We start from the raw sequence: 27060 nt of genomic DNA, 5'->3' as shown, positions 1-27060 counted from the left end.
CTAGAAGAAGGACTCCCGGACGCCCAGTTGTATGTAGTGCACATTGCGGATGGCCACTTTGAAGATATAATCTATTTTTTGACTACCGACATTGCGCCGCAGGGGTATTCTCTGCAACAAAAAAAGGAATTGGTGACATGAGCAGTAGATTTCACTGTGATTGTTGGCCATCTCTATAAGATGGGCCATGATGAGATATTATGCAGATATATACCAAAGTTTGAGCGAGAAAAAATCCTTGTCGAAGCACATGGACGAGTTGCTAGCGGACATTATGCGGTCCACGCCTCAACCCAGAAGTTTCTTCGCGTCGGATTATGGTGGCCCACCCTACATCAAGATTCAAAATCATACTACCGGGCCTGCGATGTATGCCAACGAACAAGCAAGCCGTCACGAAGGGATGAAATGCCACTTCACCCACAGGTATCACTACAGCCATTTGAGAAATGGGCGATCGAATTTGTTGGGCCTATTGAACTGAGAGGGAAGACGGGCGCGCAATATTATAACTACGACTGAATACTTGACCTTATGGGAAAAAGCACAACCAATTAAAGATTGCACAGCCATGACAGCAGAAAAGTTCTTGTTCAAGAATGTGTTGAGCAGGTTTGGGTGTCCTAAGATTCTCATGAGTGATCGAGGAACGCATTTTTTGAACGAAACCATCAGTGCGCTCACTCAGGAATTCCAAATATATCACCAACAGAGAACGCCATACCATCCAAAAGCAAATGGGACCATTGAACCATTCAAGAAAATTTTGGAAACCATGCTGACTAAGATCTGCAATTCACGATGGAACGATTGGGACTTGCGCATCCCTGTTGTGCTATGGGCATACTGAACCACGTGCAAAAAGTTGACAGGCCAAACACCATTTCGACTAGTGTATGATAAGGAGGCCATGATGCCTATGGAATATATCATGCCCAGCCTACAGATTGCAGTAGCTACAGGAATGGTAGATCGTTGGGCTTTTGAGGACAGGCTCGCACAACTCGACGAACTGGACAAAGAATGATTTCTGACAGGATTTCATCAGCAGGTACAAAAATAGTGTGAGAAAGCATGGCATGATCGCCATATCAAGGTGTGCACATTAAAAAAGGATGACCTCATATTATCATATGACAGTAAGTTTGACAAATTCCCAGGAAAATTCCGTATGCATTGTTTGGGGCCTTATGTCGTTAAAGAAGTAATTGATGGGGGCGCAGTTCAGTTGGCTAAGCTCAACGGAGACCCCTTCCCGAGAAGAGTGAATGGCAGTTGCCTGAAGCTCTATATGGGGAGGCTGACCACCTGACTAACCATTCCACGAAGAGTCTCACCGCTCTGACCAGTTGAAAGAGAGCAAGGGACAATAAAGCAGTCTGGGGAAAAGATGCATCGGTATAACGGTATGGGTACAATTGGCCAACAATCAAGGGCATGGTTCCACAGACAAAGCCACGCGGGTGTGCTGCTCCAAGGAATGATGACCGTTAATACCACTGTTCATGACAAGATGGCTGCATTATGGAAAAAGGGAGCAGACGGCAGACAATTAAGAGCCACAGTACGAGCCAGATATGAAATGTTCGACCATAGATTTCACATGGGAAGGTTACACGAGCTGGAATGAGCGGAAATCCGGGCATTTGAAGTTCGCATGGCTTATAAATCACCATGGGGAATCCGCTAGGCAACCTACGCTTTCAAAATACAGATGGAGTTGTTCATCATCTCTGCACCCGGCATGCGCCCGAAGGTAGTAATCTGGCCGAGGAAGGGGCAGGACTCTCTAAGCAGTCTGGTATTGACAGCTACGTGTATCTCGCAGCCTGCAGCATCGCTAGCAGGGGATGTACCAGAAAAAAGGGGATTGCGAAGCAAAATTGGTCCAGATGCCATTGCCCCGCCTAGGGGTAGGATGGAATGTTACAATAGAACAACAAAAGGATGGACAGATGGCGACCATGGGTGGAGTTTTAGTCAATAAGTTGCCTCGGATGGTTCTCGACGAGTGGGATCCGACAGACAGTAGCCAGGGTCTTGCAAAATTGCAACAGAGGTTGAAGCGGATGGTGCAAAGAAAAGATACGTCAATTGGAAAGGGCTACGGTGGTAGCAAGAGGTCTTGTATGTGGCTCCCCCGCTCATGCTAAAATCCTTGAAGGGGGTGTTCTGTGTTAACTGAGCAGAGCATAATGAGCATCATCGATTGTGAGATAGGGTAGAAACACTGAAGCCAGAAAAGTGTTGCAGGAGACAAAGTAGGAGTAGTCGAATGACGAGTGCCACTCAACAAAAGGCGAATCACGAAGCCAAGACTGAGCATCTAGATATGCCAATAAGTGGCTCAAGAAAAGTCACGACGATTGTGTTGGGGGATTGTTGGGTAGTGCAAGCCCCGTGGAACAAATATGGGGTGCGAAGCCCAAAATTTTGGGTAATTATAGGGTAAAAGACTCCGCGGAAAGCGCGGAGCACGAACTATAGTGGGTTGAGTCAAAGGGTAGTCCGCTCAAAAATAATGTAAAGAAATAGTAATAGAGTCGGCCCACGGAGGGATCATGGGCCAAGGGAAAGTATAAATAGAGCAGGGCTCTATGAGGGAAAGTAATTCTTTTGGAAGATGGAATGTAATGGGTTCCGAAAGGATATAGCTTGAAAGCATCTGTAAGTCCGAGTCAAGGGAGTAGGGTAGAAGGTAGAGGCTCTATAGCTGTGTGCATAAAGGCCTGGAAAGTCCGCAACTATGTGTGTGGACCCCTGCAGCTGAGTGCACAGGGTCGATCTGGATGTATTGTTGAAGATTGATAATAAAGATAAGTTTCTTCTGAATTCTGTGTTGAATGCGACTTTACTCTTTTATGATAAATGAACTATTATGATTTCTGGAATTTCCATGGTTGAATACATGTGAACTGGGTTAATCTTGATGTCCGAAGTAACCAAAAGTAATAAATGTTTGCTTAATGATCGTTTTAACTAGATCAAACTAGTAATAAGTGATTACCTCTGTAATAAGCACGATAAGGGTATTCCAATATGTGTGGATCTAGCATAGCGCGAGGCTACAGAACAACACATGAGCCCCAAACCACATCCAAGACATCCCCAAGGTGTGGAAACCTAGTTCCAGAACCCTCCCTTGCTATGTCGGGTGAGAGCTCAGTGCGCACTTCGCGGGCTGTTGCTGAAAGGGCCGGTAGCTGTAGGATTTGTTTGGCTAAATAATTCTTCCGAACCTAGGTCAAGCCCATATAAGCCAACACACTGTGATTCCCTACAATCTCCCTGGTGAGCTCCAGTATTGTAGCAATAATGCTACAACTCCTGGGGCTTCCTGTCTCTTAATTTTATCAACCCGGTAGTTCGTACAAACTTGGAAGCGACGGTGCTGTATGCACAAGTACTAGCCCTTGTCGCAGCTGTCACTTGGTCAGCTGGCACAAGTCCGCTAGGGCTTAAGCCAACTTCTATAGGCTCACAGAAGAAGCTTTATCAATGATGGACGAAAGTTAACTTCAAAGAAAGGCTACTCTACTTGACAAACTGAATCAAAAGCAACTTAAAGCATGTAAATCTATGAAACCCTAATTTAACTAGTCTATCCTCTATAATGCAAAGAATGTGGGTGCAACTCTTATGAATGTTGTCATTGCCTCTAACAAGTATGAATGCATGGGTCTAAGCTACTGGCATCATGAGAAATGTGTTTTTGTGTTTTTCCTTTAAGTGTGTGGAATGATTGTGACTTTGGCCTAACTAGGGTTTGATTGTGCAGGTGGGATGGAGATGGAAGGAAAGTGTGGGACAGGTTGGGGAGGCTTGGAGAGGTTCCTAAGGATCCTCAGCACCCATCCACAGAGGTCCCTCACGTTCAGAAGCTCGGCAACGAAGTGAATGGCCTCCTACAGGAAGGCTGCTGGGAATTCTACAGGATACTCTGTTTTCTACAGGATGGCTGTGCACGTCTACAGGATGGTTGGTCGTGGAGATTTTAGGAGTGGATGGAGTGTTGGAGTGGTGTGGGAGGCTAAGGGAGATGGAGATGGACCTAATGATGTCTTAGGAAATGGAAAGTCAGACGAAGGAAGGGTGCATGCAATGGGTTGATGTTTTAGAAGGGTGAAATCAACGAGAGTGAAGGAAATGGAGCGGTACGTGGAATGAGAGAGTTGGAGGGCAAGTGAGTGAGGTAGAGGATGAATAGAACTTGCAGGTGGATGGAGGAAACGACGAAGGAAGTGGCTTGAGAAAGAGCAGCGTAAATGAAACAAATGACCTGTGCATCAAAACAAGAGATTCATTAACCTATTATGCCATGAAACCTACAAATCCGAAATGGAAAACAAAAAATGAAACTAATGCGTGAGAGTGCAGTATGGATCAATGTCGAGAATATATGAATGGATTTTCAATAAAAACGTTCATGTGGCAACTTGCGTGGAGATGAAACGACTGCTATTCTTTTTGGTGGCTGATCATGGTCTACACCCCAATCCCAACGGTGAGATGGCAGTGAGCCTTTTGCAACCTGTTTTTGATGGAGCTCCAAGAGATTTATTCTACCAACCTATCAAACTCGAATACTGAAAGCAAAGCATCATACCAGTCTTATCTATGCTAATGAAAACAACTAAACCAACAAGCTGGAAATCCGAATTGCATAGGAAACTAAACAAACCCAAGTGCTGGAACTAATGGTAAATGCATTACAACATGGAGGAGGACTATGGCTCTCAGGTTGGGCCCTCACCTGAGAGCTATAGCTCCTTGAGAAAACTCAGAACTAACTCAAAAGTGGCCTTCTTTATTCATAATCTGATAACATGCCAAATTGGCTTACAAAAGAGAACGAAACTTGAGCTGTGCTCCAAAATTACAATAGTAATACGAGAGTTTCAACAACCTAACCAAGGCTAAGGCTTCTATACTTATACAAAACGATGCTCCAACAGATATCCATGATTCTAGGAGCTCGGCTGTTCAATCTATAGTTTAACTGCTGATCCTGTAGGATGGTCATAAATGCTGTTTCCTGTAGAGCAGTTTTGAACTGCTGTTCCTGTAGAACAGCTGGCCGTGTATTAAGCTCGGAGGGAGGCTGAAGTGGGCTCGGAGTTCTTGGTGAGGATCACGAGGAATGTCCCCCAAAACCGTGGACAACCTCTCCTTATGTCAGCAATGCCAACTCGTTGTCTCCTTGCCACCTTTTCGTTGTCTTTTGCTCCCTTTTAATGCCAAAACCTGGAATCACAATGCATTAGCTACGTGGATAAAGTGCCTATCCTTTCTCCTACAAACAACATGAATAAACTAAGAAGTGTATGCATAAACAATAAAAATGAATGGTTTGAGCAAGAAAAATAGGCCAAAAATGAGCCCAAATTGTACCAAATTGGGGCTCATCATCACCCCCCAGCTGAACCATTTGCTCATCCTTGAGCAACCTTGCCCCTGCTCCTTGTCCTTGGCCGAGGACTCGGGACCGGAACAGGCTGTTTCTTTTCTGCTTTTGATGGTCCTGCCTTTTCTGCCCCTGATGGTGATGAGGGTGATGCTTCCTTCCCTTTTTCTATTTCCTTGAGTCGGGCTTCAGAAGGCGACTGGCCTATCTTTCGTGTCCAGGAAGTTATTTTTGGGCTCCCTTTTTTGGGGGTAGCTGATTGTTTAGAGGGGGTTCTTGCAATGGGTGAAGTAGGTACATCCCCTAAAGTGGTATGGCCACTGGGTGAAGGCTGTGGCTTGCTTGGGGACATCCTCTTGCTTCTCGTGGATTCAGGTGGCAGAGGGGTCTCCCTCTCCCTTTTCTCTTTCGGTTTTGGAGGAGTGCTGAGGACAGCCAGTGCCGCTGCTGCCTCCTTATCGAGGATGTCAGCCTTCTCTTTCTTGTGTTTTTCTTTCTCGGAGCTCCTTGTAGAGGGCCCCTCCTTTTTAAATTTCAGGCTTCCTGTGGAAGACCCTGCTTTGCCCGCTTTCGGGCCTCCTGTAGAAGATTCCTTCTTTGTCTTCGGGCTCTCTAGAGGAGGCTATTTTTCAATGACCTTCGGGCCTCTTGTAGGAACCCCTCTTTCCAGCCTAGTGATTCTTGTAGGAGCCCCTGTCTCTGTCTTCGGGCTTCCTGTAGAAGCCTGTGGTTGTACTTTCGGGCTTCCTGTAGAAGCCTTTATCTCCATCTTTGGGCCTCCTGTAGAAGCCTGTTTCCCAGCAATTTCCGGGCTTCCTGTAGAAGCCTTGGTCGTTGCTCTTGGGCTTCCTGTAGAAGCCTGCTCCTTACTGATCTTCGGGCTTCCTGTAGAAACCTTTGCCTTTGTTTTCGGGTTTCCTGTAGAAGCCTGAGTTTGCGTTTTCGGGCTTCCTGTAGAAGCCTGTGATTGCGTTCCTGCAGATGCAATTCTCACCACCTTCTCTTGCCTTGTTGCGTGGCTTTTGCGTTTGGCTTTGACTGCAGAAGCTGACGAGGTGCTTGGGCTGGCAGGGGCCACCTTAGCTTTGACTGCCCTGCTCTTCAACCTCTGTTCTCTTGCTGATAGGATGAGGGTGTCCTCTTTGACTTTTTCATCTTCTCCCTCCTCCTTCTTCTTTCGTTCCTTTTTCTGTGCTGGAGCCGGAACTTTTTGGCTTTTTCCTTTCTTACTCCCGGCTGTCGGCTCGTCTTCTTCTCCGTTAGAGGATTCCGCTTCTTCAAGCAACATTTTTATGTTCCCCGTTCTTGATAAGTTCCTAAATGATTCCCAAGCGAGGGGAACTTTATATGAGCGGAGAGCATCCTCCACGAGGAGCTTGACTAGCCCATGGTGGGCTATCTGGTCCGGAATTCCGTCCTTGAGCTTGGTGGAACACTCCATTAAGGATTGTAGTAGAAAGTAAGGAATGCTCAACCTCTGTGCTGCAGGGAGGTCAATCTGGTGTCTTAGTTCGTTAAGCAGCCTGAAGTGATACGCATATACAATGCTATATCGGCCCTCACAGGTGATATATTTCATAATTTGTAGACTGACTTTGTTCCATGGCGGCAACATGCTTGCCCTTTTGACTCCATTTTTGTCTTCGGTGAATGACTCTTCCGGTGGGAAGAACTCCTTCTTTGCTTGCTGGCTCTGCTTCCGCTCCTCTTTGTCCCACGGCAGACCCATGGGCAACTCTGTAATCCGACTGATATGCTCGGGGGTGAGTTTGAGGCTGAGACCTCTGAAGGTTACCGTGGCCAACGTCTGTGATTTAGGCTGCAGAGCCTGCAAAAATTCCTCGGCTACTTCCTCATCGTAGCCCTGTAGTTTATCACAGAAAGGCATCCATTGTGCTCTAGTGAAGAGCTCAACCACTGCCGGGTTTCTCCTTAATGCATTTGAATTAGTGGGCTCTCACCTGATAAACCCGCCAGGCATGATGAACACAGTGTTTGTACCCGAGGTGGTGGATACACAGGAAATTCGGTCTTAAAGACAGAACATGCAATGAATTTTCAGACCACAGTGTGATTATACAGCTATCCTGTAGGAGCGATAGTATAGGCACGGCAAACCAAAATTTTTTATGACCACACTGTGACTAATTGCCTTGCCACCTTTTTAAAAAACCAATTGCGGAAGGAGTTGCAGGGTTACCTCTTTTCTGCCACCTTTTTTTACGTGAAGACTTCACCTTCCTGTAGAGCCGCGTGCCTGTAGAAACTGCTTCCTGTAGAAACTGTTCCTGTAGGAGCAGTGTGCAGGCTTCGGGAAGAGCTTTTAGCTGGCTGGCGGTCGAGAGGTGCTTTACTAGCGTTCAGGTAGCCGAGAGCTCGGCGTGTCAACATGCAGAGGTAAGCAGAGGATCTACTCGAGTTTTGAAGTGAGGTTGATGGAGATACACGCTTAATCGAGCCGATTAGATTTTGAATCGGCGCAGCTCGTGGCGCGGGGGTGAGCTGTCCCCCCGGACCGTTGGGTGACGTCACCCCTCATCCGCCTGCACATTCGTTTGTTGCCGCATTCATTCCCACAGATCTGCCACCGCCCTTTTCGGTTAAACTTCACTTCTCGGTTGACGGGACTGATCTTCACGTGCTTGCTGCGTGTGTCTCTCGTCGTGGCTGCCACCTCGTCCTCTGACTATCCCTTTACTAACCGACGTGGCCCATCACTGGCCTTTAGGCCGCTCAACCATTCACCTTTATGCCATGCAAAACAAATCGAAGTAATAATCATGTAGTTTGATGGAGAGAAGGATTAGATCACTTACCTGCGCGCGGCTGCACATGATTTCCAGATTTTTTTAGCGACGGATCCACCTGCCGCATGTGGCTGCACATTCCTGTAGGCTCATGGTTACAGGATGCTGGCGATGGAGTGGATGGATCTGCGTTCATGCGCCCGTGTTTTATCTCAGATGGCGGTGCTGTGAACGGTCTTCACTTGAGCAGGTCGAACTGTTACAGGATCCCCGCGAGGGGTCTTGTCACCGTTCTTTCTTCTCAGGTGTATGCTGCATGCTGGCGGTTCTGGCTTCTCGATCATGATCCCAGCGCTTCTGATGTATCAACATGGATGTGGTATGGTTCTCGGTGCTTAGTTTCTCTTTGACATGTGCTTTCTCACGAGAACTGATTACTTTGGTGTGCTGCTGCAGGGATCTGGGTTGCATGGCGACGAGGGTGGTGGAGGACGATAATGGCAATGTTCAGGGGTGCCATCATTGACATGCATGCATTCAATCCACTCCTCAGTCGCTAGATCTTCATTTGAAACACATTTCGGCCATCGTAACCTTCTACAGGAAGTTTCCTGTAGAACAAAGAGCTTCCTGTAGAAATTTGGCACTTTCCTGTAGAAGATCCACGTCTTCCTGTAGGAAGACTGTCTGTTCCTGTAGAAAAACTGTATCCTCCTGTAGAAGATCCAAAGCATGATAATAACTGCACATACCTTAAAAACATTGTTGTTCTTGGAGGAGGTGCTGATGAAATCCTTTGCTAGCATGATGAAGGCCCCTGGCTTGGAGTGGAGAGGCTTCTTCTCCTCCATAGAACATCTGCATGCAAACCTTTTTATTGTGCTGATTGTTTTTTTTTTCTCTCTTTTTTTTTTTTTTTTTTTTTTTTTTTTTTTAGAAAGACAATAGGAGCGCCTCGATGAGGTTTTCACCCCCACTGCCTGCCTTGGGTGCCTCAGAGAGGTTTTCACCCAAGGATCTTTATTTTCCTCTTTTTTCTTGAAAGACAATAGGAGCGCCTCAATGAGGTTTTCACCCCTATTGCCTGCCTTGGGCGCCTCAGAGAGGTTTTCACCCAAGGATCTTTATTTTTTCCTTCTTTTTTTTTTTTTTTTTGTGTTTTAGATCCTTCAGGGTATGCCCAAAGTGGATGCAGAACCCTTCTCTATGACCAAAACAGATTTCTCCATAGTGCTGATAAACTCTTGTCTTGAGAGAGGTCTTCTATAGATATTCAATCTGTGCCCATTTACAAGCATGGGAATGGATTCCTCATCAATGGTTCGAATGAGGACAGATCCATTGTCATGGCACTGTTCCACCACATATGGTCCTAGCCATCTGGTTCTCAACTTCCCCTTGAAATCTTTGAATCTGGAATCATACAACAAAGCCCAATCTCCCGGCTGAAATTGCTTGTCATGGAGATGTTGGTCATGCCACACCTTCCTCTGAAGTTGAACCACCTCTAAGTGAAGGAGGGCCTGCATGCGGTGTTCATCCAGTCCATTCAGCTGCAATAGCCTTTCTTGCTGTGCATGGCTGAGATCTAGGTCCAGCTGAGCTGCCAACCTCAAAGTGTTATACTCAAATTCAATGGACAGCAAAGCTTTCTTCCCATAGACCAGCTCATAAGGTGTGAAACTGGTGGTGGTCTTCCAAGTGGTGTTGTAAGCCCATGTGGCTTCAACTAGGCGATCTGCCCAGTCTTTTCTGCTGCTGTCTACCACTTTGGTCAAGATCCCTTCTAGAGCTCTATTGGTGACTTCCACCTGCCCATTGGCTTGAGGATGATAAGGGGTGGAAGTCCTATGCTTGATCTTGTGATGAGCCAATAGATCTTCAACCAAGTTAGAGGTGAACTGGCTCCCTTGATCGGTCACCAGCTCTCTTGGGTAGCCAAACTTGTAGAAGATGTTCTCTCTTAAGAACTCAACCACCTTTTCTTCAGTTGCTGCTTTGATTGCTTTAGTCTCTGCCCACTTTGTCAAGTAGTCAGTACACACTATGATGTAGGATCTTTGCCTCGAAGAGGGATTGATTGGGCCCACAAAGTCCATGCCCCACTTCTCAAATGGCTCGAGAGTCACTTGAGGTTGGAGAGGCATCTCATCCCTTTGGGTCGGTTTCCCCATTCTTTGGCATTGGTCACACTGGCTAACATATCTTCTGACATCTTGATGAAGTGTGGGCCAATAGTAGCCTGCCTGCAGGATCTTGAAGGCAGTTCTCTTTGCCGCAAAATGTCCTCCACAAGGCCCATCATGACAGGTGAGGAGAATGTCAAAGACTTCCTCCTCCCTTACACAACGCCTTAAGATCTGATCGGGGCCAAGCTTGAACAGGTTGCCCCCAATCCATGTAAATGAGGCACTCTTTCTGATGATTTTGCTCTTCTCTTTTGAAGAGAGGTGCGGAGGAAACTGAGCTGAAACAAGGTAGTTTGCTATGTCAGCAAACCATGGAGAGAGTACTGAGATAGCAAACAGATGCTCATCAGGCATCTGGTCATCCACCGTCCCATCTTCATCTGCAGAGAAATCCAATCTAGACAAGAAGTCAGCAACAACATTTTCTTTTCCTGGTTTATCAACAATGGTTAGATCAAACTGCTGCAATAAAAGTAACCATCTAATAATACGAGCATTCACATCTGGTTTATTCATCAAGTATCTAATAGCAGCATGGTCAGTATGTACAAAAGTCTGGTAACCAGTAATGTAATGTCGGAACTTGTTCAGTGCATGAACCACAGCTAAGAATTCCTTCTCGGTTACAGTGTAATTCAGCTCTGCTTTGGACAAGTTTTTGCTAACGAAGTAAATGGCATATGGAAGTTTTTGCTCAACTTGTCCTAAGGCTGCACCTATGGCTTTGTTCGAGGCATCAGTGTGGATGTGGAAAGGTAGGGCCCAGTTTGGACCTCTTAGGATTGGAGCTAACACTAACTTGTCTTTTAATTCATTCAAACTCTTCTGACAATCGTCAGTCCAATTAAACTCCACATCTTTTGCCAACAAACCAAACAACGATGAGGCTAACTTGCTGAAGTCTTTAATGAACCTCCGGTAGTATCCTGCTAATCCCAAGAAACTCCGGACATCCCTTACTTTTTGAGGAGGTGGAACCCTCTTGATGAGAGCAATTTTGTTAGGATCCACCTGCAATCCTTGAGAAGAAATGGTATGGCCTAGCACTGTCCCTTCAGTCATTAGGAATTCACATTTCTCAGGGCTAAGGGACAAGTTCATCTCGATGCACTTGGTTAGGACCTTTCCCAAGTTGGACAATGCTTCCTGGAAGTTGGCCCCATAAGGGGTAAAGTCATCCATGTAGATTTCCACTGCATCATGGACCAACTCCGAGAAGATGCTCAAGACAGCTCTCTGAAAAGTAGTAGGAGCATTGCATAGCCCAAAGGGAAGGACTCGGTAGGCAAAGGTACCCCAAGGACAAGTGAAGGTGGTCTTATCTTGGTCTTCCGGGCTGATTTGGATTTGATTGTACCCGCTAAACCCATCCAGGAAAGAGAAGAACTTCTTTCCTGCCAGCCCATCCAACACTTGATCTATGAAGGGTAGAGGGAAATGGTCCTTCTTGGTAGCTTTGTTCAGCTCCCGGTAATCTACACAGATCCTCCACTTCCCATTCTTCTTGGGAACCAACACCAGAGGGGACACCCATTCACTATCTGAGATGGGGTAAATGAATCCGGCGTCCAACAGTTTTTGCAATTCTTCCTTGACAATGTCCTTAAGGGCTGGATTCATTCTCCTCTGGGGTTGCCTAACTGGTTTACAATCCTCTTTGATGTATATATGATGGGTACAGACCGAGGGGTGGACTCCTTTCATCTCCTTATAGCTCCAAGCAAAAGCATCTAAGTGGCTGGCCAATAGACTACACAACTCCTTCTCCTGGGAAGGAGACAGAGAGGAGCTGATCTTTAACGCTCTCTCAGGGCCGAACTCCACACTTTTGACTCTGGGAGTTACAGGGCTGGTTGTACAAAGGTCCACTAAGGGGCTAGCTTGGGCATCCTCCACCAACTTCTCTAAAGATAGTGCACTGGAAGGTGGATTCTGGATCAGGGTCTCAATTAAATCATCCTCGGTAGGAGAATTTCTTCTAGCAGTATCTAGGGTGCACAGAGGTGCAGAGTACACCTCGTCTTCCTCTTCGTCCTCCAACCAGAGTGGTAAATCATGCTCTAAAAAAGGTTGGGCAGGAGGGTATAGGACTAGCTGCTTGGACATGGGACCATTTTTGATGGTCATGTTCCCTGCCCGACAACTTATGTAAGCATCTGCAGTAGCTAACCAAGGCCTCCCCAAGATGAGAGGATATCCAGTAAGCTTTGCCTTTGGTTGCAGGACCAGGAAATCTGCAGGGTATTCCCAAGAATCAATTGAGACCAAGACATCCTCCACAATCCCTTCGGGAGTCACGGTGGAGCGATCTGCTAACTGCAGTACTGTCGAAGTCTTTCTCAAGGAACCCTGAAGATTGAGTTTAAGCATGGTATCCCTGGTCATCACATTGATGGCTGCCCCCAGATCAATCAAGGTGTGGGGGATAATGGTGCCATTGATGTGTACATCTACTACAGGACTTCCAGGATCTAGGTATTTTGGGCAGATGACTTGTCCTAGCATAAGGTCAGACAGTTGTCCTATGACGTTGATAGTTGAGGCATCTTTCTTCCGTCTGCCTGGGTGTTTGAAACACTTCTCCTTAATCAGCTTGTTATATATTGGCACATCCTTGATGGCTTGGAGAAGTGGGATTTTAACACACAACTGTTTGAGCTCACCCAAAAACTCATCTTCTTCTGGGTTCGGTTGTGTGGTGGCGGTTAATCTCTCAGGAAAGGGTGGAGTAGGCTTTGGTTCACTCTCCTGATGGTTTTCCTCATCCTCTGGGGGAGGAGGTTGGCAATCTGGAAGAATCTTTCCAGATCTAAGATTGATTTCCTGGATCTCCACAGCATAGGTAGGGCACGAGGTCTCCCCAGTATATACCTGCTGAGCTTGTCTATTGTTGGGGTTCGGGTTCGGTTGAGCAGGCATCTGAGGTTGCCTTGGAGGAGCAGGAGGTAAAGGCTGAGGTTGAAATGGTGGTGGAGGCAAAATGGCGGGAGGAGTGTTGTATTGGGGCCTCCACCCCGACTGAGGAGCACTCCATTGAGGTTGCGACTGGGTATGTGAGTGATATGGATGAGAAGTAGGTTGAGTAGGGTACTGAGGTGGATAAGACCATGGAGGAGGCATTGACCAGGAAGGATGAGCAGGGGGACCCCAGGAAGGCATGGGAGTCAAGTGGTTGGGGTTGTAATAAGCTTGAGATGCCCCTTGCATCCCCTGCTGATAAGGTCTAGATCCTTGAGGCCTCCTTTGGTTGATGAAGTAGAGAGGTTCAGTGGGGGCTTCAGTTCCCTGGTACATGGCTTTAAACCCAGGCAAGGTTGGACACTGATTTGTTGGGTGGTCCTCCTCACAAACGAAACACACTTCAACCGAGTGCAATGGACATTCGTTCTTAGGGTGTCTTCTGGTGCACCTAGGGCAGAAGACAGCCAAGGCTCTCTCAGCTTCCTCTTTCTTTTGCTGGATCCTGAATGTGTCCAGCTGCATGGCAATGGTATGTCTCACCTCACTCTTAAGATCTTCTAATTGGTTTGTAAGCTCATGTTTGGAGAAAGGGACACCAGTGGAGAGGAGGTTTCCTCTACCTCGTTTTCTAGCTGCCCTGGAATGATTTCGAAACACAGTTTTGATGTCCTCATAAGGCAGTTGGTAAATGTCCCCCCCAGCTAACATGTGAAGGGTGTCTAGGAGATCTTCAGGGACTCCTCGGAGTAGAACCAACTTGAGGGATTCAGGGTCAAGTGTGCACCTGGCCCGTTTATAGCTAAGTTGGAACCTCTCCTCATAGTCCTCTAAAGACTCATCATTCCCCATGGTCATTCGAAAGATTTCTCCCTTGGTTTCCTTGGACCTACAATAATCCCTATACTTGGTATTGAAGGCTTGCTGCATCTGAGCCCAAGTGGTGATGCTATTCCCAGGTAATCCCATGAACCAACATAGTGCTGCATCCTTGAGAGTGGAAGGGAAAAGCTTCAACTTTTGCTCATCCTCAGTATAGTCATAGGTTCGACAAAGGACAGCAAACTCAAACAAGAAGGTATCCAGATCCTCAGTGGTCAGTCCATGGAAGTGAGGCAAGGCAGAGGGGCTAATGTTTTTCATTTTCATATCCCCATTGGTTTCTCGAATGGGGAAAGCTCCTTCTATTCTATCATCTTCTCTCCCATTATCAGCCATGGCTTCAGATGGAGTGGGTTCTAACTCTTCTTCGTCTATAGGGTCTTGGTATATCTCGGGATGTTCACCTATAGGTTCCTCTGGGTCACTGTCACCAAAGAAGAGAGAAGGGTGACTTAGTGATGTGGTGGGGGTGTTTGGTAGGAATTTGCCTGATCTATCTCGGTTCCTACGAGGCATGAAAGGGAAAGGACTCTTCTCTGTTTTTAGTGCTTTTGCTTTTTTTTCTTGTACCTGCAAAACTGAAACAAAGTGATCTACAACTAACTAGATTGCTCAAATGAAATTTGCGGAATTGGAAATATTAATCTAGGAAAGCAGGAAATATTAATCTAGGAAAGCAGGAAATACTAATCTAGGAAAGCAGGAAATACTAATCTAGGAAAGCAGGAAATACTAATCTAAGAAAGCAGGAAATACTAGTCTAAGAAAGCAGGAAAGTCTATGCTACTTTTGCAGAATGGAAATGAAGCAAACTACTTAGCAGAAGGTAAGAGTAGGAAAGTAGAGGAAAAGCAACAGGTGCTAATACTCTGACGCTTCCCCGGCAACGGCGCCAAAAAGATGGTGAGCTCCAGTATTGTAGCAATAATGCTACAACTCCTGGGGCTTCCTGTCTCTTAATTTTATCAACCCGGTAGTTCGTACAAACTTGGAAGCGACGGTGTTGTATGCACAAGTACTAGCCCTTGTCGCAGCTGTCACTTGGTCAGCTGGCACAAGTCCGCTAGGGCTTAAGCCAACTTCTATAGGCTCACAGAAGAAGCTTTATCAATGATGGACGAAAGTTAACTTCAAAGAAAGGCTACTCTACTTGACAAACTGAATCAAAAGCAACTTAAAGCATGTAAATCTATGAAACCCTAATTTAACTAGTCTATCCTCTATTGGGTGCAACTCTTATGAATGCTGTCATTGCCTCTAACAAGTATGAATGCATGGGTCTAAGCTACTGGCATCATGAGAAATGTGCTTTTGTGTTTTTCCTTTAAGTGTGTGGAATGATTGTGACCTTGGCCTAACTAGGGTTTGATTGTGCAGGTGGGATGGAGATGGAAGGAAAGTGTGGGACAGGTTGGGGAGGCTTGGAGAGGTTCCTAAGGATCCTCAGCACCCATCCACAGAGGTCCCTCACGTTCAGAAGCTCGGCAACGAAGTGCATGGCCTCCTACAGGAAAGCTTCTGGGAATTCTACAGGATACTCTGTTTTCTACAGGATGGCTGTGCACGTCTACAGGATGGTTGGTCGTGGAGATTTTAGGAGTGGATGGAGTGTTGGAGTGGTGTGGGAGGCTAAGGGAGATGGAGATGGACCTAATGATGTCTTAGGAAATGGCAAGTCAGACGAAGGAAGGGTGCATGCAATGGGTTGATGTTTTAGAAGGGTGAAATCAACGAGAGTGAAGGAAATGGAGCGGTACGTGGAATGAGAGAGTTGGAGGGCAAGTGAGTGAGGTAGAGGATGAATAGAACTTGCAGGTGGATGGAGGAAACGACGAAGGAAGTGGCTTGAGAAAGAGCAGCGTAAATGAAACAAATGACCTGTGCATCAAAACAAGAGATTCATTAACCTATTATGCCATGAAACCTACAAATCCGAAATGGAAAACAAGAAATGAAACTAATGCGTGAGAGTGCAGTATGGATCAATGTCGAGAATATATGAATGGATTTTCAATAAAAACGTTCATGTGGCAACTTGCGTGGAGATGAAACGACTGCTGTTCTTTTTGGTGGCTGATCATGGTCTACACCCCAATCCCAACGGTGAGATGGCAGTGAGCCTTTTGCAACCTGTTTTTGATGGAGCTCCAAGAGATTTATTCTACCAACCTATCAAACTCGAATACTGAAAGCAAAGCATCATACCAGTCTTATCTATGCTAATGAAAACAACTAAACCAACAAGCTGGAAATCCGAATTGCATAGGAAACTAAACAAACCCAAGTGCTGGAACTAATGGTAAATGCATTACAACACGGAGGAGGACTATGGCTCTCAGGTTGGGCCCTCACCTGAGAGCTATAGCTCCTTGAGAAAACTCAGAACTAACTCAAAAGTGGCCTTCTTTATTCATAATCTGATAACATGCCAAATTGGCTTACAAAAGAGAACGAAACTTGAGCTGTGCTCCAAAATTACAATAGTAATACGAGAGTTTCAACAACCTAACCAAGGCTAAGGCTTCTATACTTATACAAAACGATGCTCCAACAGATATCCATGATTCTAGGAGCTCGGCTGTTCAATCTATAGTTTAACTGCTGATCCTGTAGGATGGTCATAAATGTTGTTTCCTGTAGAGCAGTTTTGAACTGCTGTTCCTGTAGAACAGCTGGCCGTGTATTAAGCTCGGAGGGAGGCTGAAGTGGGCTCGGAGTTCTTGGTGAGGATCACGAGGAATGTCCCCCAAAACCGTGGACAACCTCTCCTTATGTCAGCAATGCCAACTCGTTGTCTCCTTGCCACCTTTTCATTGTCTTTTGCTCCCTTTTAATGCCAAAACCTGGAATCACAATGCATTAGCTACGTGGATAAAGTGCCTATCCTTTCTCCTACAAACAACATGAATAAACTAAGAAGTGTATGCATAAACAATAAAAATGAATGGTTTGAGCAAGCAAAATAGGCCAGAAATGAGCCCAAATTGTACCAAAATTGGGGCTCATCACTCCCCATAGGCACAATCTTTTTCTGGTTCACCATTCGTAGTTGGATAGGATACCATTGCAATGTAGGCCTTCCCATGTGCTCCCATGTTTGCTTCAGCAGAACATTCATGTCTAATCCTAGGTCCATAATCACTTGGTCCATCTCATATTCCCTAATCGATGTAGTCAATCTCATGCAATAGCTTCATGCATGTTTCCAGTAAAGTTGTGAGCATCAATAGGTCCATTTCCAACTCCGGACTGTCTTTTCTTCCTGAAGTGGAGGCATTAGCGAAGCTCTTCCTGGCTTCCATGAAGGTTTTCTTAGCGCGCTCCAAATCAAACTCTCGTTCTTTTGTTAGAGCCTTGCGAACCCAAGTACTCTCTGTAGGCTACTTACCTTTGTCATCCCCTGTCGTAATTCCACTTTGGAGAACAATATTCACGTTAGGGTCTTCCTCACGCGACTTAGACCTCATCATTTGTAGGATCTAAGTTAGGGGTGGTTGGAGTGCTCCTTTATCGCGTAACCTTGTTATTAGTGTGGGACAATCCTCCATCTCATGATCAAACAATGTACAATACAATCATGATGGTCACGTTGGAAAATCATGGGCATAATGTCCTGGCCCTCCACAATCATAACATATTCGCTGTCTGCGACCTCTTCCTGGTCCTCCGCCACCTCGGCCTCGTTCGCGCCCCTAAAATCTGGTTCGTACCACCCCTGCATTTTGGTCAAGTGGCCGCATTTCATCCTAAACTCTGTAGGTAGGAGTCTGATCCATCATCAAATCATAATTTCTACAAGTGCACTCATCATGTCCCACTGATCTATAGAAATTACAAAACAACTGCTGTGAATGCTGCATGTATTTCTGCAATAAACAGAAGTTATATGTAGCATGCTTTCATCCTATTTGACAAATTGCGCACCACAATGCAAGTGTTGTGCTAGGTCATGCTTGTGCCTCTGGGCTCAATGGAATTGGTCCTCCTCCCGTGAGGTAATTTTTGAACACCAGGAAGTGGTCCTTGTCATGTCCCTGATCCTGTATCGGGGTCTCATGTAGTCTCATTGCGATCTCTAAGGCCTCGACCTGAGTTGTTAGCCTCTGTTATGACAACGTGTTCCTTAGATGTAGCGTTAATGATACTACAAACCATTCGTGGTGTTGTCCATCCGTCAACGTAATGTTAGCTTCGCGAATTGTGTACTTCAGTCTCTAATCCAACTCCCAAGGGGTCTCACCTAGTAGCATTGTGATTTCCTTGAATCCAAAGATCAATTGCATCCTAGACTTTGGATTGCTAAATTATTTGTTTAGCGCAGTTTGAATATCCATGATCCCTGCATTCGGATTGTCATTGGAATTCTTAATGTACCAGGTCAGTGTGTGATCCTGTAGAGCGCTGACCAATGTTGCTTTCTTTATATTATCATCCGTAACTCCCTGCGCTTCCCATGCAGCTTTTATCGTGAACCAAAACTAGTCTGGATCTTCATTTCCTACTCCCTTGAACATTGTCAACTTTATTGCGCTCACCATATTGACTCATGGTGGTGGCGGAGGTGGTATGGGCGAAGGTGGGGCTGAAGATAGTGAAATTGGTGGTGGTGTGGGTGGGGGTGTTATGCGCAAAATCCTTTCCCTTATCAAACTGATCGCACTTCTTGGTAAGACCTTTGCGAGCTCTTCTTCGTCCCCTCACAGAGGTGAAATCAAGGGGCTAGTTTCTAGCTCTGCACTACCTTCGTTTCTCTATATTCTCGCACTTTGTGTAGCCCCAAACATGAATTTATTCACATAACCCACTTTTCACACAGTAGCATTTTAATCCAAGTGTTCAAAGACTTAACGTACTTACATCGCAGTCCTTTGAGGAAGCATGATTCTACCTTGCTATAGTTGACTGAAGTATCTACTATGAACTCATCGATGAATCCTCCTATAATTCAATCAAGCCAGTGATCAACAATGCTTCCAATGCTTCCAATTTGTGCAACAATTCTGGAGTCCACACAATAGGTCTGTCGAGCTTACACCTCCCTTGGCTATCTGCCAACTTCGCGATTGACTTATATAGCTTAGTAGGGAAAGATGCGAAGAAAATTTTGTTGATCTCTATGTATAAGTAGCAGTCTAACCACTCTTCCTTTAATAGTCATGAATTCCTATTTTCCTGTGCCGCAAACTCGTGAATCTTCCTATCGAACCAATCTTCAATTCCTTTCTCTGTTGGATTCCATTGATACGACATCAGACATCTCTATGCTGATCTTGGTCTCGACAACAGAACCATTTGTTGGCTTCTTGGGGCCTGAACTAGTTTGGAGTTAATTAGCCAAACAAATCCCTGTACTACTGGCCCTTTCAACAATAGTCCGTAGAGCGTGGACTGAGGTCTCACCCGAGGTAGTAGTGGGGGGTGTTGGAACCAGGTTTCCGCACCCTTGAGATGTCTGAGAGGTTGAATTAGTCCAACTTCGTGCAAGTTACTTCATGCACTTCCTTGTCCCTCGCACCCTAATATACTTGCTTTTGTACAACCCTAACCAAGAGCTATGGGTCTTCCGCACTGCTAGAGAAGCGCTCTGCACTATTTCCCTAAGTCACACCCGAGATCTGACTTATCTTCTTACACCAATTAGTTTTCTTCGCGTAAATGGATGCCTTATGTTATATTTAGTTATACAACACATTCATAAGAGTTTTCGCACAACAAATAAATAGTAAGCTTATAATTCATACCCAATAATACATTACACAGGAAAAGATACACAGAAATAAGGTATAACTTCTCTTTTATTAATTCTTCCCACGGTTATAGACTCAATCTGCCCTACTCACTCAACTGTAGGGGTTTGCGCACTCAGCTGTGGACTACTAGGCCTCTGCGCACACAACTACAGAGCTTTCTCCTACTCTACGACCAAAAGACACACTTTGCACTTCGAATCAATCCCTTAGACTCATCATGATTCTATTCCATTGACTGATTCATTGATGTTTTCTACACTTAGAGCCTCACTCTATTTATACAATCCCATGGTCTGTGGACATTGGGTGGATCTTTCAAGCCGACATTACATTACAACGAAATGGAGGAACAACCCTATGACTCTATTATGACTTCATGCTCCCCACCCAGAAATCGCAGAGCCTTTACAATGGACTTGGTCAAAACTTGGGCTTTAAGCCCCAAAACATGCCTTGGGGGGATTACACGCCCAAAAGAAAGAAAGCTTGAGTTCCATTCAAAGCCAAAATATAACTCATCATCAAAACCATTATAGTTGGTAAACATGGATCTATGTGGACCATGCAAAATGAATTGACCCACTGGTAAATTTTATTTTATGCTAATAATTGATTATTTTTGTAAAAATAATTGCATCAAAAGGAAGTTTATGATAGAAAAACTCCCTAGTAAAATGGTGTAGAAAAAAGAGAAAACAAATTAGTGCATCAATTAGCCAAAGCCATGACGAATGAAAGGAATGTTCAATAGAGGTTTTGGGAAGAATTTATTCATACAACAATGGTTATCCTCAATAAAACTCATTTTATACCAAACATTGTTGGCTTGTATGGGCCTAAACTAGGTTCAAAGGTGATTTAGCCAAGAAAATCCCAATACTACTGGCCCTTTCGGCAAGAGTCCGCATAGCGTGGACTGACATCTCACCCGAAGTAGTATGTGAGGGTGCTAGAACCAGGGTTCCGCACCCTGGGGATGTCTGATGGGCTTCTGGAGGTCTGCGGTTTGACCCTGCGCATACATTGCTACACGCACGTGTTATTTGCAACCTATGCTGTTATTTCCATGCAGCCCTCCTCGTGGCACGACCCGTATAATACCCAAGTTCCACGCTAATTACCTAATTACTTAACTTGTGTGTGTAAGATTAATGGTTATTACAACATATTCAGCAATCATATCAATGATCGCAATACATAAACCAATATAAACATAAAGAAATCAATGTAAAGCAAGTATACAAAAATAAGAATCAACTTCTCTTCATTAATCTCAATCCCGATTACAGACTTGACACTGCCCTATGCACTTAGCTGCAGGGGTGCACGCACTCAGCTGCAAACTCTACTAGGCCTCTGTGCACTCAGTTGCAAATCCTCTTCCTACAACTACGACCCAATACACTTAGAATCCTACTCTAAGCTCGAACCATTCCTTCGCTATTTTCTCTACCATCAACTATCTTTACAACTTAGAGCCTCACTCTATTTATACGATCCCATGGTCCACAGACCATGGGTGGGCCAATATGACTTTACATTACATTACATTACTTCAGGGTAGACAGCCCTATGACTAAACCTCTACTTCCCACTTCACGCCTGCAATTCGTGGAGTCTTACAAAACCTTTGACCAAAACTTGGGCTTTGAGCCCCAAAACATGTTGTGGGGAAATTCCATGCCCAACAGGCCTCCAACACAATCATCGTGACTTGTCCCGAGTCACTCGCCTGGTGCGGCGATCTTGGCACAGATCCCCTCCAACTGTTCCCGTACTGCCCCGAGGTCCACGACACACTGTGTTGTGGTTTGCTGGATCTGCTACATTCTTGCTTCTGAATCATCCATGTCTGAATCATGTCCTTTCTTTGGTACTAGCTTCTGGTGCATGTGCTTAGAGTCCCATGCCCTTGTCTGGCTCCTAGGGTCACGAAGACTATGCTGTGGCCAGTTAGTCAAAAATTCGGCCCACCTGTTGGTGAGCCCCAGTATTGTAGCAATAATGCTACAACTCCTGGAACTCCCTTCTTTAATTTTATCAACCCGGTAGTTCGTAACAAACTTGGAAGCGACGGTGCTGTATGCACAAGTACTAGCTCTTGCCGCAGCTGTCACTTGGTCAGCTGGCACAAGTCCGCTAGGAGCTTAAGCCAACTTCTATGAGCTCTTAGAAGAAGCTTTTTAATTGATGGATGAAAGCTAACTCGAAGGAAGCTAATCTAATTGCGAAAATAAACTGAAAGCCAAAAAGAAACACAAACCCTAGCAAACCCTAATTCTACCAGCTAGTCCTATTGACGCAAAGGAGAGCATGCAAACTACTGAAAGAGATGCCATTACTTCTATGAAGGTAAAATGCATGTGTCTAAGTTATCACTATCTGAAGAAAACATCTTTTTGTATTTTTTATTAAGTTGTTGGAATTATCATGCATGTGCTTCTAACTATTTTTGACTGTGCAGAGGTGGATCAAGGAGGAGAAATGCTTGGAAGAGGTCGGGAAGGTTCAGAGAGGGTCTAAGGGGTCCCTAACACCCTTCCAGAGAGTCTCACAAAGTTTGGCTGCCAAGAAACCGTGTTTATGAGCTTCTACAGGAAGTCTGCAGGGGTTCTACAGGATGTTCAAGATTTCTACAGGATGTTCTGTAATTCTTCTACACGATGTTTCGAAATGGGATTTTGGAGCATGGATGGAGGGAAAAAGATGGAGGAATGAGTATGGAGGTGAAATAGGGGTGTGAAGAGATCTAGGACTTGGTGGATGAGGCTAAGGAGCGATTGGATTTGTTCAAGGATGGAGGAAGCGATGATGCACAAGAATGTAGGAATTAGGGCAAGGTCAGGAAAGTATGGCAAATGAAGGGTACGAATCATGGACTAAGGGTTGGAGCAGATTATCTGATGGATTATGGGTAGATAGAGAAGGATAACAGGTGCTCTGCAAGTTATTTTTCGAATTTAACAAATGAAGACTGGGAAAATCAAGAACCTAATTACCTTGACCTAATCTGACCTAGATAATAGCAAAAGAAATGGAACAGAAGTTTATTTGCACAAAATTAGATGAACTAACTATGCAACTAAGCAATCATAACCCTAAGCATGCAGTCAAAACTGATATCAAGTTTGACAACTAGAAATCCAACACTAATACTTGCATGGTGAAGCAAAACAGCGTTTTGTGGGCAGCGAGGTCACCTTTGTCCCAACTCACGATCCCACTGAGGGAGAGGTAAGATCAGAGGTTCTTGAGCCCCTTTTTCCAAGGATCCTTTATGTTATTAATCTATCCAAATCAATCTGAACATGAAAATCTACTTTAATCATCAAAAGAAACCTAAATAACACAACAAGTTTTAAATCTAAATAGCAGATTTTACTCTAAGAATGCAGCAAAGACACATGAAAGTAAACAAAGGAGGTACTAGGCGCTTGAGATGGGCCCAACCCCAAGAGCTACAGCCTCCTCAGAGAGATTTAGAGCTGGTGCAAAGCTGGATTCATCTTTATTGAGCAAGAAAAGAAGAGTTACATTGAAACTGTCCACAAGGAGAACTTGAAAATGAGCTGAAAGCAAAGCTAATCTATTGCCTAAAAATCGAAATACAAACTAGCTAACTTCTGCCTACAAAATGACTAACCATTGGCCAACTACTAGCTACAAAATGACTACCAACTAGCTAACCAAAATGAGGCCCTAAGCCTTCTTATTTATACAAATTGAGGACCCCAACAGTCCTCCTAAACTTTAGGGACTCGGCTGCCCAAGACTTGTAGTTAACAGCAGTCCTACTTGACTTGCTTGGCTGCCCTTGTGCTGATTGATTTAGTGGCCCTTGAACTCCGACCTGATGGTGGAGAATTCGAGGTAAGGCCCCATAAATGAAGGGAACACCTTCCTAAAAATACTCTCCACGAATTTGGCTGCCAAGTGCTAATTTCAACCATTGACTTTGTCTCCAAATTGACCAAAAAGGCTACACAAAGCACACATTAGACTTGTTGGCATAATGACTAACCCAATTCACTCTATTAGCATAAATATAATAAAAAACATGCAATAAACTAATGAGAATGGTGGATTGAGTCGAATTAGGAGGTTGAATGAGCCCAAATAATTATCCATTTTTGGGACTCATCATCACCCCCCTACTGAAAGTGTTGCTCATCCTCTGAGCAACCAATCTATCTCCTCATCTTTGATGGCCCTGGTGGCCTCCCTGTCATGCCAAGCTTCTAAAGTGATGTCTCTTCTCTGTCATGAAACCATGCTTTTCTCTTTGCTTCTTCCCACTACTTGCTCCTTTTCCTAGAGAATTCTCAGCTTTGGTATGATTGTGCAAGTATATTCAATCTGATGGCGGCAATGGTGGTGAAAGGAGATGAAACGAGTGGAGGATGGAAGAAAAGAGTGGTTGCATGCCTCCTCAATAGACTTAAAACTTCAAATTCCTCTCCATAATTGATTCTGGCCTGCCCAAAGGCTTCTACAGGATGTTTCTGGTAAAAATACAGAACTTCCTGTAGCTTCCTGTAGAAGGTTGAACCATGACTAAATTGTGTCCGAACCCTGAAAAGAATGAGTGTTCATGGAGGGGATGGATGTGCTTAGGGTGGCCAGCACAGGTGCTGCCTCCCTAGCTAAAATCTCGGCCAATTTCTCCTTCTGGTGCCCTTTCCCCAATCTTCCTTGTATGCCAATCCCAAACAACGCAAAGCCTTTGAACTCATTTGATGAAACTTCCTCAAGAGTAATTCCCTTGATGCATCATCTAATTCAACAACTGATCCATCTGCAAGTTGTTGAAAAGCACTCCTTTCAAGCAAATTTTCCATGGCGCCCTTCACTAGCAGACGATTTTGTCCCATTGGTTCCATGACAATAACACCCATGGATTTTCTATCACAACCAAACTCCAATAAAGCCCGCCTCTTTGATCTTTGTATCCACCAATCACAATTGCCCAATTTCACTGTGCCACTGTTGAGAATGGCACCTGTATCACCTGCCATTGGGTCTGGAACTCCCATTTTTTCAACCAATACCTTCAAGGCTGCCTCAATGGGGATACCAGTAGCACGGAACTGGTGACCTTGACAAGATATCCCTGCATCATTGCAAACTGCAGCAACTTCTGCCAGAGTTTCTAAATTTTCCCCCATATTATGTGCAGGCCAATCCAATATTTTTCCATCCTCAGGATTATATGTTGTTCCTTCAACAGTAAACTCTCTAAGTGAACCAGCATTGTGCCCTATGGCTATAAACTCACTGACAGACATCTGATTGGTTGTAAGAGTACCTGTCTTATCAGAGCAAATCACTGTGGTGCAACCCAAAGTCTCCACGCTCTATAACTTACGCACAATATCATTCTTTTGTGCCATCTTACAAGTTCCAAGAGCCAAACATGTAGTAATCACAGCAGGCAATCCCTCTGGTATAGCAGCAACTGCCAGAGCAACAACAATCTTAAAGTAGTACGTACATTTCTCAAAGGAAAACCTGATATTTTTTTTTTTTGCCACCCATCTATGACTTCCCATGAAAGAAAATATTTGTAGTTCATGATCCAGACAAGAATACAAATGGCACCAATCACTGTTTTCAGTCTTTCACCAAATTCATCTAACTTTCTTTTCAAAGGGGTATCATGACATTCCATTGAAGCTTCCTGAATTTGTGCCTGAATTTTACCTATTTCTGTAAACATGCCAGTGCTCACAACAATGCATGTGCAGTAGCGATTGGTAACTGTAGTTCCTGCAAATACCATGCATTCTTTTGACTGCAACTCACAGTCACACAAGGTGGCTGGATATGTTCTTTTGACCACAGGCATGCTCTCTCTGGTCAGGGAGCTCTGCTCCATCCTAAAGGTGGATGTCTTGAGGGACACAATTCTCATGTCTGTAGGAACCTTGTCTCCCACCTTCAGTTCCACTATATCTCCTGGAACAAGTTCTCTGGAGGGAAGATCTACAACATAATGTCCATCTCTCAAGACCTTTGCATGATCAGATTGCATTTCTTTGAGAGCTTCCAAAGCCTTCTCAGAATTATTCTCCTGCCATACTCCAACAATGGCATTGAGGATGAGAATCAGGAGAATGACCAGGGGCTCTACATAGGCTGTTATGCCCTCCTCAAAAGACACATTATCACTAAAGTAGGCGAGAAGAAATGAAATGCCAGCTGCCAGTAAGTGTTTTAACAACTGTATCATCAAATTGCTCCACTGCCATCTTCCACAAAGGTGTACCATTTTTCTTTTGGATCTCATTCCATCCATATATTTGACGGCGTTTTTCCACTTCATCAGAATTTAAACCATTCTCTAAGCTCACATCATATTCTTCTAAGCATTCTTCAACAGTTTTAGACCAAGCAGGGAATATCTTGTCCTCCATGGACTATGAAATAGATGATCAGATTCTGAATTCAAACAGATTGCTCCACCATTAACAAATCTATAATGCATTTGAAAAACTCCAAAATCAATACTTTCAAGAACCCTAGTAACCTTGGACACGAGCTTTAACTACTTTTCTCATTTCAAGCTTGAATTTTGACAAAAATCTCGGGTTTTCCTTCTGCAGAGCTGTTTTCTGTGTTTCCTATAGACGACTTCCTGTAGAAACGCCTGTAGAGTGCCCCTGCACCTCTAAGTGAGCCCGATGCACTGGAGAATTGTGAACCGGGCCACAAAGCTCAATGGAGGACGATGGGTTAATCATTTTGTGGAATGAGAGGATGCATAATTCAGTTGAAAATGTTGCAAGTGCAAGTTAACAGCAGTCTGTGAGTTTCAGCTGAGCGTTCGTTAATTGCTGCGTGATTTGTGGTGTGGGAGTGAGGTGGCCAGGTGTACATGGCCACATGTAGATGACAGTGCTATAATGAGTTGCATGTCCTCTTCTTGTTAATCAGTTGCACTGGAGTTAAAGCCTCTACCACTGTCTGTTTTTTTTTATTTTTAATTTTCACGTGAGTTGTCTAACACATACGTTGCATGATTCTTGGCTGATTGATAGAGAATTGGACAAGGAATTATCGGCTTAATCCTGCTATATTCATGGCTCAATTCCACCATTCCATTCATTCATGCAGTTTTTAAATTAGATTTG

The 27060-nt window shown here is 44.7% G+C and overlaps 1 protein-coding gene across 1 annotated transcript; it reads right to left on the bottom strand.

Annotated features, from left to right (window-relative positions):
- LOC149256317 (calcium-transporting ATPase, endoplasmic reticulum-type-like) lies at positions 1–26343 on the bottom strand. The gene is made up of 5 exons (XM_089455311.1): positions 26152–26343; positions 25520–26000; positions 25326–25385; positions 24631–25235; positions 1–111 (listed from the first exon to the last, which is right to left on the bottom strand). Exons 1-5 carry the CDS (start codon positions 26341–26343, stop codon positions 1–3), a joined length of 1449 nt encoding a protein of 482 aa, XP_089311437.1.
- Between the last annotated feature and the right edge of the window lie 717 nt (positions 26344–27060).

The sequence above is a fragment of the Pinus tabuliformis genome, chromosome 7 (genome assembly GCF_031772625.1).
Source record: "Pinus tabuliformis cultivar Carrire ecotype Pingquan chromosome 7, CPIR1, whole genome shotgun sequence".
In the NCBI taxonomy this organism is placed as follows: domain Eukaryota; kingdom Viridiplantae; phylum Streptophyta; class Pinopsida; order Pinales; family Pinaceae; genus Pinus; species Pinus tabuliformis.
The sequence above is the reverse complement of the archived record's forward strand: the minus strand, read 5'-3'. Positions and strand labels throughout refer to the sequence as shown.

Bases quoted from the DNA above. Each gene is read 5' to 3' on its own strand.
- LOC149256317 (XM_089455311.1), bottom strand. From the start codon at position 26,343: ATGGAGGACAAGATATTCCCTGCTTGGTCTAAAACTGTTGAAGAATGC. The intron at 25,236-25,325 runs GTAAGATGGCAC...CTGATAAGACAG, and splicing joins ATGTTTGGCTCTTGGAACTT to GTACTCTTACAACCAATCAG. The intron at 112-24,630 runs GCATACAAGGAA...TTTTTGTTGCAG, and splicing joins CTTTGCGTTGTTTGGGATTG to AGAATACCCCTGCGGCGCAA.